Genomic DNA, 12,752 nt, shown 5'->3' with positions numbered 1-12,752 from the left:
TATCTCCAGCCACCTGACAGAAGAGACCAGCACCCACCTCACTACAACCCCCTTCAGGTAGTTGTAGCGAGCGATCAGGTCTCCCCTCAGCCTCCTCTTCTCCAGACTAAACAGCCCCAGTTCCCTCAGCCGCTCCTCATCAGACTTGTGCTCCAGGCCCCTCACCAGCTTGGTTGCCCTTCTCTGGACACGCTCCAGCACCTCCATGTCTTTCCTGTAGTGAGGGGCCCAAAACTCAACACAGGACTCGAGGTGCAGCCTCACCAGTGCCCAGTACAGGGGGACAATCACCTCCCTGCTCCTGCTGGCCACACCATTTCTGACACAGGCCAGGGTGCCGTTGGCCTTCTTGGCCACCTGGGCACACTGCTGGCTCATATTCAGCCGGCTGTCGACCAGCACCCCCAGGTCTTTTTCTGCTGGGCAGCTTTCCAGCCACTCTTCCCCAAGCCCGTAGCGCTGCGTGGGGTTGTTGTGACCCAAGTGCAGGACCCGGCACTTGGCCCTGTGTATTGGGTCTGGCTGAGATGGAGTTAATACTCCCCATAGCAGCCCTCATAGCACTGTGCTCTGCATCAGTAGCTAGAAAGGTGTTGATAGCACACCAGTGTTTTGGCTACAGCTGAGCAATGCTGGCACAGCATCAAGGCTGTCTCTCCAACATTTTTGCCCCCCCCCCCCCAATGGCAGGCTGGGGCAGGGCAAGATCTTGGGAGGGGACATAACCAGGACAGCTGACCTAAACCAACCAAACAGATATTCCATACCATATGACGTCAGCTCAGATATAAAAGCTAAGTAAAGGGAGACGGAAGGGGGGGGCATTTTGTCTTCCGGAACAACCACTACGCGTACTGAAGCCCTGCTTCCCGAGAAGTGGCTAGACATCGCCTGCTGATGGGAAGTAGAGAATAACATCATTTGTTTTTTTTCCTTTGCTTTCGCGTGCGCAACCTTTGCTATCACTTTATTAAACTGTCCTTATCTTGACCCACGAGCCTTTTGTTATATTTTCTCCCCCCCCGTCCAGCTGAGGAGGGGGAGTGATAGAGCGGCTTTGGTGGGCACCTGGCATCCAACCAGGGTCAACCCACCACACCCTGTTGAACCTCATACAACTGGCTGATGCCCATCGATCCAGCCTGTCCAGACCCCTCTGTAGAGCCTTCCTACCCTTGAGCAGATCAACCCTCCTGCCCAACTTGGTGTCATCCGCAAACTTACTGAGGGTGCACTCAATACCCTTGTCCAGATCACTGATAAAGATATTAAAGAGAACTGGCCCCAATACCGAGCCCTGGGGAACACCACTTGTGACCTGCCGCCAACTGGGTTTCACTCCATTCACCACCACTCTTTGAGCTCGTCCATCCAGCCAGTTTTTCACCCAGCAATCCAAACCACATTAGTAAGCTCAAGTTTGTATTCAGTTACAGCAAAGCAAATAACACTGAATTTAAACAGGTAGAGATAAATCAGGTTTAAAACCAATTAAGCAAAACTGCAAAGATGCTGTGGGTTTTTTATATATATATGTATATACATAAGGATCAAGCCTTTTCAATAAAATGTGAATGAACTTTGCATAGTTTACACCAGCTGCAGTATGCTCAGTTCTACACTTCCAAAAGGGATTAATAGATATGAAAATATTACTACTAAATGGTAGTTTTAAGATATAGCAGACTATAGTTCCACATTACCTTCTGTTTTGATGTTGTATAGGATTATCTGGTATTCTTCTTTTTCTTCAGGAATATGATCATCCAGCAAGTGAACATACAATGTTGTATTCAATGTCTCCTATTTATTTTATTGATAAATTGATTAGTCATTATTGTATAAAATACAAGTGATACCACTCTATCATATGTATTCTGAATAACACCTTTAAGAAATGTAAACTTAAAGTATTGAAAACTATAAACTCACTCCAGTTTAGAACTCCAAGAGTAAAGGAGCAAGTAAATAACCAGACCAAATAACAAAGACTGCTATAAAAGCACACTCATATTCTCAGCTCAGTTCTAATTGCAATATTCTCCTGTAGCCATTAGCTTTGCTTATGGACTTACCTCAGGAAAAAAGAGTATTCCAGAATAGTTTCCAAAATTTTGTTTTACGTTATGCCCAACTATCTTCCATTCAACAGTAACATTTCCCAGTCCTGGGGCAGTTCTTACAATATGGAATTGCAATTGTTCTCCTAGGAACAAAGGATAAGACGCAATATTTTGGGGTTTCCTCTCCTACATATCAGTTACAAAAATGAGAAGCCAAAACCATGCATCACTGTTAAAATATTTTTTCTTAAAGACATTAATATTATATGTATAACACATTTGTTCTTAAAACTGAAACAAACAACCCAAACCTAAACTCTTTCCTCCTGTTTTTTTCTGGTTTTAGTCTACTGTTGGAAAGAACTATCAAAATGTGAGGGAACCTGGTACAGATGAATAACTTAGAAACTAAATGCCCATCAAAACATGCACAAACCGAAGAGCAACACCTGTCAGTGAACTCCACAAAACAGTAAATGCTGTAAGCACCAGCTATAACACAAATAGTTTTCTACAACAGCTAACTGGCAAGGAATATACATTTTCCTAACATTTGCAGTGTCTTGTGACTTTAGATAGTGCATGCAGAAAAACGCTTATAATTACCTGTAAGTTCCATTTATGTGAGTTTGAACTTATAAATGTCATCAGTGTTAAAAAACATCCAGAAAATAATATTTAATAATTCATAATTTAAAAAATAACATATTTTAAAAATATATTTAATAATTTGTATTTTAAATTTTTAATAACTTCTAATTTCTGGGATAATTAGTATCAATTGACAATGTGCATCTATGAGAACCAATTATGTTATTTTCCACATTTGTAGCATTTAACCCAATGGGCACTTTAATTAAAAAGAGTAAACTCCTTAGAAATCTTTGTAAAATGAAGAAAAATTCTGTAATTTATATAATATTAAATATTTATTAAAAATTATAAAATGTATATAGTTTATATAATATTAAATATTTTAAATACGGCCATGTGAAATTAACATGTTATATCAATATGAAATAGATCAGCAGGTAAAACTGGTAATATTATGCAATACATTCACATTAGAGGACCGATGTTTGTTTATAATACGTAAGTGTATTGCATCCATATGTCAACAGCATTTTTCAAGTCTGTGTAATTTAACTTTGCCAGTATGTACAGTGTTGCATTGGCTTTCAAACACATGAAATATGCAGAAATCTGTAATACTGAGATGTCTGGAAATAGTAATACATGATATATTTTTTGCTTACTAAAGAATGAAGAAAACTAAACAAAAATTTGCCAGAATGTATTCTACTGATGCAAAACAAGAAATCCGACAAACTTAGTTCCATCCCCAACTGACTGAATAAGTCTTTCTTAGTATTCCTATAAACTGACTTGAATTTTTTTCACTGTTGCAAAATCTGGGAATAATTCCCTTTTTTGATTTGTGTTACACAGACACTTAGAAGCAACCCCGTTGAGAAACACTGAGATACGCCTATGAAAGTGAACGAGAAGAGGTGGTGTTATGTGGCTTCTTACTCCATGGTACAAAGAGCTGAGCAGCACAGCTAGTCTCTCTGATTATGTAATTTAAAGAGCATCAGGTTAGGATGCTATCTGGCTGTTCCAGTACATTATATTGCAGGACAGTGTTGTACAGCTAAAACTTGCAGGAACAATTTGAATATTTTTGAGACGTGGGGTTTTTTAGGTAAGAAAATATTAGAGAGATGCATGTATATTGGCTACCAATGACAGAGATATGAACAACTAACTTCAAGAGACCTTAATATAATTAATTAAAATATAAAATTGTGAAGAAGTAATACAAGAATTTTATACACCTATTTTCAAATAAATAGAATTAGTATTTGTTATTCAGCCTTAACATTTCAAACTTCAGTTAAGCCTTGGAGATGTACCAACGTTCAAATCTTTGTTTTAAGTTGTTCTATATTGCTTCTAAGAGAATAAAAGAATCCAAAATTTATTGACATCACAAGGATTCTGCTTCTACAATCAGATATCTGAGGATAGAGTGCCAGTTTACAGGTTCCCCTGAGGCTAATTTATCATATTGTTTAACACTGCACTTAAATCCATTCTATCTTATTTGAGAACTTTGCACATCCATTGCAAACAAATAAATATTAAACAGCAAAATGGTTACTTTAGTACCATTGCAGAATGCATAATTTAGACAAAGCTTATTTCAATACAACATTATGTAATACAAAGAATTTTCACTGAAGACTGGGCAAAATGCTTTATGATGCAGAAGCCTAGTACACTGTAATCCAAACACTAAGAAACCTGAAGCACAATTCATCATAATTACAGACCCCAAGTAGTTTATTACTGACCCATGTTTCTTGGTCAGCTTTACCAAAATCTTTGGTATCCCCATCCAGAAAGAAATACTACTACAAGATTTCTGAAAATTGAAAGTGTCACTAGGTTAACTTCACTATTTTGTTTTAAGGTTTTTAACATTTAACCATGTTATCAATATCTTTAGATTTTTACATTTCTCAGGGAGAAGGGGGCCTCAGCCATTCTCCTTCCTTATTTCAAGCTGCAGTTCATTTTCCTCTGATACAGTCACAGCCACACAACTGTTGCATGTCTCTGCCTGCACTAAAATGCTACCCTTGCCCTCAATAAGGTGATAAATAATAGGCACAGCTTGAGAATAATACTCACAGCTTGAGAATAATACAGATTTGCTTGACAGAAATTGTTCAACAATACAATAAATATAAAAGATAATCATATTTGGATTTATGACTGATAAATTTTCTTTTCAGAACAAAAAAAACCTTGATACTGAAAATGAAATAAAAACACTGAAATCATCTAAAGGCCTTAGCTCATTCTTCTTTTATAAAGGGAATTAGTTTGATTGAGTTTTCTTGCTGTAAGACAATGCACTATTTTTCACAAGCTGGAGGAATTGGAATCAAGTCATTTCCAAACTACAGCAGAGTACTGAAGCTCCAAATGGCCAGCATTTGCTAGCATGCTGTGAATAATATTTAAGCAGCAGAAAGTATTCAGGGTCATCATAACCTTTGGGAATAAGACAGTTTGTATTAATTCCTTGTGCTCATTAACAGCTGCTCTTAGCCTGCCAGATTGCAGCTGGCTTGGCAGGCTGATCAGAACCATTAATGTGGAGGAATAAAGGATGAAAACCAGGCACGCACTAGCACAGAATTAACACAAACCATATCTAGATAAAAAAACAAAAGGTTATGATGCCTTTTCATTTCTGGAAAAAAAGCAGAACACGTTTGGTTGAGAAAGACTTTTTTCTTCAAACAGAAAATGCAATGCACACATTCCTGGACAGCAAGTTTCTGTTTTGTTAACTTTCCCTGCTCATCAGCTTACACGTCAGAGAATACGATACTGCAATACGTTGAGGTTCCAGCAAAAGCTGCCGAAAGCAATCACCATTAGTACTGTTATAATCCTATGCAAAACTGCGTCAAACCTTAGATCAAACATACAACACACTCTTTTAAAGCACTAGTAGAAACCTTTGGTCCATATCTAATTATCATTGTTTTTTCTCAAATGTCATGACTGAGTGATGACAGCAAGACTGCTACATTCCTAATTAGCTACCATGAAAAAGCATAAACAGAAAATCTTAAAACAGCAGGTTATTGAGTCAGGAAAAGGGAAGATGACATCCTAATCTTTCTGTAGGAATATTTTCTAGAAGATTTAAAGTGAATTGTAAGTCACTGATAGATGAGATTTTCTTATGACTACTAATAGGTCTGTATGACGGGAGTTATATACAGTTCTGGAATATGGTATAAATGAGTAAGACAAGAAACACCAAGAGCTTTGAAATGCAATACCAATAGAAGCAAGGCATGATCTTCAGAAAAAAGGAAAGCACAGATGATGATATATAAAATGGTTTTGGAAATGCTGTGGTCTTCCTTTCCCCTTTAAGTGCTACACTTGCAAGCGTTAAAATTCAATGAAATACATGCCAAGTATACGGTTAGAGCTGCTTGCTGGCATTCTTTGAACAGTGATACAAGCAATCACTGTGAGTCATTATCAACAGAAAGCATGGCAATGCACGCTAATGTTAAACAAACTCAGTGTGACCAACACAAAGAACCCACCTTCACGACCAATAACAGATCTTGAGGCTGTCTGGAAGCTAATAATTCCTGCCACATTATCACTTGCCAGAATAATCACTGTGACAGTGTCAAAACTGGGCAGAATCCGACTCCCTCCTTCAGTATGGACCAGGCTGATTATGATACTTTCATTATCCTCTGGCTCTGGATCATCTAAAATGGTCAGCGTGACCATCTTTTTTGTTTCCCCTACAAGAAGAACACAGACATACTTATGTGTGCGCATGGAAAAGACATTAAAAAGACTTAATCATCTCTTTTTGCAGGAAATACTTAAAAAATATAAAAAAGGACAGGAAGCATATTTATTTATTTACCTGTCTAGAAGTTACTGAATGTCATTATGAAGTTTTATTCAATTACTATTGAAAAGTTACTTTAAGGCAATGTAATTATCAAATTATTAAATATACTATGTAGAAATTAACAATGCAGGCATAATTTCTGAATGTCTAGAATTCTCTATTTGCATTGTAAGTTCTCTGCATTAAAATTGGCTGTCATTGTGTTAGTTACTTGTCTTCTGGACTATCCATGAATGATAATGTAAACAGCAAACATGATCAATTACCAGTCTCTATAATCCATTATACTTTACAACACAATCCTTTTGCTCAGTGCATGTGCATAACCTGTGTTTTATGATTATGAGAATATCAGTTTACAAGAGACACATATTTCTTGCTAAATTGTCTTTCAAAATATTTTGAAAACAGTTTTTACTAAACTTATAACCACTAATGTAATTACATGTCAGCCTCAGAATCACTGCTGGCAACCCTTCTTTTGAGTTCAGATGATTTAGCAAGCTAGCTAGCACACTAGAATCTTTACTACACTCCCATAAATTGCTTTCAAAATAACTGTTCAATCAATTCAGACTTTGAAAATACAAAATATATCTGTCATGCTGCAAGGTACTTAAGTAATGTGTGCCATTGACCTATTCATCCTGTTTGCAATTTTTTTTTAATATGTTGCTATGTTATGAAATCAATACAATCACAACTCTAAAAAGAAACATCATGAAAAATTCATACTATACTGACTGAAGGTTAACAAAAGACCAGTTAAGCCTGATTCTCATTTTCATTATCCTTGATATAACAACTATATTCAGCATTATTATTCCTTATTTATTTGGTTAAAAGGTAATCTTTATAATCCACACTGCAATATTTCTTTAAAAAATACTTAGATAGTTATGATTTTTATCTTTTTTTCTTTTTTTTACTACCACTGTCTGTGTTCTGCAACATAACACTATATGCTAATGAACTATATTCTTTTGAATATGTATCCTGACCATTCAGGGAGGTTTAGCCTAAGAATACGACATCGCTTATCAAAACATCCAGAGGACTGAGTGCTTGTCAGGTTCTTTTTGCTTTTCTTTAGTTTTATAAAACAGAAGCTAGTGCAAAACCTTGCCTCACCTTCAGCGAACACCAGAATCTCACCAACACCTACAAAATCCAAGTCTGGGGTAGCAGTTCCACCAACCACACGCCATTCCACTGTCACCTGTCCCAGGCTGCCTTCTGTCCTATGTATCATTAGCTGCACGTTGGTCTGAGGACGTTCTTCTACTTCAACATACAGACCTTTCTCTGTCGCATTGGGACTTACGCTGTAGATCTTAAATACTCCAAAAGCATCTCCATTCATCATTATGATAACTGTGGAAGTATTTGGCTGTCCTATAGTTGGCTGATTTTTTAAGCTGGCTGAGATGTTCATTAGTTCAACTTTCAAAAGGCATATAGTGAATTTCTCATCCAACTCTGGCAGACTGTCAGGGAGTATGGTAACTGTAAGATTTGCAAACTCTTCCCCTTCCTGCATTATGGCCCACTGTGCTGTAATAGATTCATAATCACTACCAGCGATGGCTTGTGTGCTGAAGAGAGCAGATGCACTCGTGATGTTTTTCTTGTAGGTCCAGAATCCTGAAGTGTTAGTTAACGGGCTGATCTCTGATGTCAGCCAAAGGCAGAGAGGAATCTCAGAGGCACTGGAAAATGTAAAGGCTGAACACGCTTGTTCTTTTAGGCACTGAGTTGCACAGGCATACAGTGGGTCGCTTGCTGCCGACACATTCACTCTGGTCTTGGACGGTTGGTCAGGGACTCCTTGGACAGGAGACTCATAACAGGCCAGGATATCCTGACCTTGCTCAATGGCAAGAGCTACAACATCAGTCTCAGAAGTGCTGTAAAATATCTGCAGCTGACCAAACCTTCCCCCACTAAAAGACATGAAAATTAAAAAATAATGTTAGTTGATTAAGTGTCTCTAATATTCTGTAAATTTCTGGGTTAAGAATAAAAGTGAACAAAATCAACTGGCCCTTTCTGAATTGCTGAAAAGTTCCAAATAGCTAATTAAAGTGGAATCCCTTGAAGCTAGTACCAGAATAACTGAGGTTTTTGTGGATAGCAAGTTTGATTATTTATAGCTGGGGGAGCAATCTGTTAAGAATGCATTGGCAAACATTTTTTTTTTCTAGGAATTAACTTAGTCTTCTTAGGGCTGGCAAGGAAGAAAAAGCCTGTGATGCCCAACCTTGTCATCTTTCCTCCTAGGTGTCCTCAGGATATCATATCACATGCATAAAACCTGTTTTCCCTTTCTTGTTTCTTTCCATCCCACAAGCATTGTCCTCCAGTTCAAATCACAGGAGCAGGCTGTTATGTAGCTTTAAATGATTTGAGGATTAAATAGGCAAAATGAAACTTCAAGTACACTGTGTACATTAGGTTTACATTGTACGTTACAGTGTGTACTACTTTTAAGTACTTTATGTACATTTCTAATAAGCAGACATGTAGTTCAAAACAATGTTTATGAAATAATAACGTGCTGAGCTGGCAGATCAAGAAATTGATGCAAATACTTATAGAAGAGGAGCATGACATTAGAAATTACAGCTAAGACAAAAAGAAAGAAAAAATAATAGATATAAATAAAGCAAACATTATACAAACCTTCGCCTGACTGTTATATTTGCAAGCAAATTTCTTTCTAGTGGCTCCTGAATTCGATATAAGGATTGATGAAAGAAAACTGTGCCATAAGGATTATCATTGGCAGGTATTATAATATTTGCCACGCCATCTAACCCAATAGCACCACCATTGGAGGCCTGAGTTAATTCTACATGGACAATCTCAAAAAGAAAAAAAAAGAAAAAGAAATAATGCAGCTAAACAATTTTTGGTATTTCTAACAACAATCACAAGCAAAGTAAAATCTGAACTTCTTGCACCTTCCTGCCAGAACTTTCCTTGTTTTTCTTTCCACACATTTCTATAACAAGTTAAAACTCTAATACTATACAAGACAGACGTAACTGCTTTACTTACTTCTTCTATTTCTGGAACATCATCAGCCAGGATTTCCAACAGCAACATCTGAATGGCTTCCCCAGGGGCAAAAGTAATACTACCCAAGGTGACCTTCAAGTCAACATCAGCAGGATGTCCATTAATGGTAGCAACCCACTGAACAGTAACATTACCGAGTGTCCCAGCATTGCGAATTATTGGCAGATTTATGGTTACGGATCCAAATTCAGGCTCCTCCACACTGAATTCAGTAGTCTGAAAAACTGAAGTGCAGCACAAGAAAGATGTATTTCATTAACAATGAAACTGAAAGTAGATATATCAACTCCTGAAGTACATAGTTTTATTTCACTTGATTGCATTTACTTGCACAGGAAAACAACTTTTAATCAGGTTTAAACTTAAAAGTGACCACTCAGTATTAATATTTTCATCTGTAGAGGAAATTAGCATGAAAATTAAGCCCTCATCCAAAAAGTTTGTTCCAAAATACCCATTGTTTGAGGCTACCCATGAGCTGTTTTCAAGTTCTTAGAAGACAATTTCATAATTATTCCCAGCAAGGAAACTCTTTAGCAGTTTTCATGTCATTTACTGAAGAAATAAGTCAACATATTCCATCTAAAATTGTTTCAAGTAGAAGTCTTCCTTGTATTAAACTTTTAGGTTTTAAGAATTAAGTTAATTAATTACCCATCTGGAATTATTTATTTTTGATATTTTTTCTTTATTTCCTCTACCTTCTTCTACTGACAAAATGGAACAACAGCAATTAAGTAGGGTACTGAAGAGAGAAAAGAGTAAGTCAAAGGAAAAGGCAGGAAAAAGACAAACAACAAACAAAAAAGATAGATTTCTAAAATATCACTAAATTTTTTAATTCACTGAAACCCTTCTCAAAACCTGTGTAATGAAACTAATTTTGGAAAGTATACACATTCATTTCATTGATAATAACAGGCAGAAGAAAAACTAAAGTGCTTGACAGAAAATAAGAGAATGTAATTTAATTTATCTTCATACTTTTTAAATCTGCTTTGGCTGATTATCTAGTAAAACAAAGATATCAAAGTACTTAATCAACAGATAGTAGAATGCAGATTTTGGCTTAAACCAATTGCAGAAATGCAGCTCTTAGAATAGATAAAAAATAAAAAAGTAAACTAAAATCCGTGTATCTCTATTTGGAGATTCCAAAATCTTGCTATATAAGCTGACTAAATAATACTTTTCTGTTATATTAGAGCACCATTACTCCTTAATTACATGTTTTAATTTAGTTTGTCTCATCTTTTCCTTTACCATCTTCATCCAGGTTTCCTCCTTGTCTTCTGAAAGTTTTTATTCAGTTGCCCAGTAACAGTTCACCCACATATCTGAAGTAAAAATGTTAACAGGAGAAAATATGCAAATAAGACTCATTTACCAAAGGATCCAAATGGGTCATCAGAAGCCTCAATAGTTATGATCGCCCTAGTCAAAGATCCAAGCAAGGCTCCTCCTGTTGTTTGATTCAGCAGCTGAACATAAAATGACTCTTCAACTTCAGGATTGATATCATTAATTATATAAATTGGCACAGCTTTACTTGTTTCTCCTTCTAGTAAGACAACATCTGATGAGGCTACACTGTAGTCCTCACCTAAAACAATAAAAACCACAGAATATTAATGCATTATGGTTCACTGTATTGAACATCATCCGTAACACTTCTCCTTTTGCTTACACATGCATTCCTCTGTGGTTTTATGGGTTTTTTTCCTTTATCTTCAGAGCCAGAGTGACCACATGTCTTTTTTTATTTCCCATTGCCTTTTAGATATCTGGATGAATTAAAATAAAACTCGGCTTGGCCAAAACAGAGTTTGCACTGTTAGACCAAGAGGTAGTTACAAAAGGTCCATTATTGTCTTCCATTGACAAGGTCACACTACTAAGATGTTTCTGTCTTTGATTTCTAATTGCTCTCTGGCTTTCCAAGAAATAAAAGTGAACAGAAGCACCCTTGTCAAAGTAGATTTTAGTAAAGGGCACACTTTGTGTGTGAACCTTGCTTTAGGCAAGCTTGTCTCTAAGAATGTCTAGTTAATGGCTCTGCTTCAGAAACTAACTGAAAGCATACTCTGACATCAATCGAGCTACACACTTATTTAGAAATGTCTCTTACCTAAAAAGGAAACTAAAATACCAGTTCTCAGAGCATGGATCACCCACCTACTCAATTTTGGACACAGCTGAAATACAGTGAGTTTGATTTATAACTTTCTAAGTGGTTTTGACCCTGCACACATCGTAAGTTTGCTCCTTTCTTTATGTACCTTCTCTATAGCAGGGATCAACTGCAGAAATTAACCTCCCATTTTTAGAAGTTCAAGTCTTCATGGGTTTCAATTTTTTTTTTGCCTGTTTGTTTTACAGCCAAGTCCCCAGCTCTCACTTCCTCTCCAATAAGCTCACCTAAACAATGCACGGTGGGTTTAAATACATACATAGAACCAAAGAGCAGCTACGTATACTAACATAGTATTTTTTATTTTTATTTTCTTTTTTTGAAGAGGTGGTGGGCTACGAGGGAAACAAACACCATAATTCCTTCACTCATTTCTCTTGCTAAATTCTTCAGTGATGATGTCTCAGAGCTTTCTAAAAGCTGATGCGTGATCTTTCCCATAGGGCTTGGATTCCTATTTGCTAAACAGAGTCAGTAAATGTCTCACTACTTTTTTTTTGTACTTGTAGTACTTTTTTGTACTTGTTATACAATAGTGCATCCAGCATACACTTGTTTGCTTTGACTGCTCAAAACATACAGTATGCTATTTCTACTTTAACATAGACTGCATGCTTCTGCTATTCTGATTTCTTACCAGCTGTTGCAGTTATTGGCATAGCTTTAAATTTCACAGAAACATCTGCAAATATTCCCCCAGTTCTGGTCACATTAATGATTGGTCCAACATAATTTTCAGCAACTCGCACAGTTGAAGCTGAAAGCTGAAGTGTTCCAAAAGCATCATCATTGGCATTGATAATTACATGAGCTATTGTCTCACCCACTAATCCAAGTCGAGGAGAATTTACAACTGAAACGTAAAGAAAACTTAGTGAGGGGGTGCCTGAGATGCTTGCTATCTATGGCTATAAAGTTCATACACATACATGTGAGTTTAGTAGTTAGT

General features: G+C 36.7%; 1 protein-coding gene across 2 annotated transcripts in view; it reads right to left on the bottom strand.

Annotated features, from left to right (window-relative positions):
• The window catches only part of ADGRV1 (adhesion G protein-coupled receptor V1), a 296,376-nt gene that overhangs the window by 222,029 nt on the left and 61,595 nt on the right, over positions 1-12,752 (bottom strand). For both annotated transcript variants that reach the window (XM_069777566.1, XM_069777567.1), the window contains exons 29-36: positions 12,441-12,656; positions 11,000-11,215; positions 9,592-9,836; positions 9,214-9,395; positions 7,663-8,474; positions 6,206-6,415; positions 2,076-2,206; positions 1,704-1,803 (exon numbers count right to left, since the gene is read on the bottom strand). In XM_069777566.1, the coding sequence (XP_069633667.1) occupies positions 1,704-1,803; positions 2,076-2,206; positions 6,206-6,415; positions 7,663-8,474; positions 9,214-9,395; positions 9,592-9,836; positions 11,000-11,215; positions 12,441-12,656 (2,112 nt within the window). The remainder of the gene's footprint in view (positions 1-1,703; positions 1,804-2,075; positions 2,207-6,205; positions 6,416-7,662; positions 8,475-9,213; positions 9,396-9,591; positions 9,837-10,999; positions 11,216-12,440; positions 12,657-12,752) is intronic.

The sequence above is a fragment of the Haliaeetus albicilla genome, chromosome Z (genome assembly GCF_947461875.1).
Source record: "Haliaeetus albicilla chromosome Z, bHalAlb1.1, whole genome shotgun sequence".
Classification (NCBI taxonomy): domain Eukaryota; kingdom Metazoa; phylum Chordata; class Aves; order Accipitriformes; family Accipitridae; genus Haliaeetus; species Haliaeetus albicilla.
This window is presented reverse-complemented; position numbering and strand designations above follow the sequence as displayed.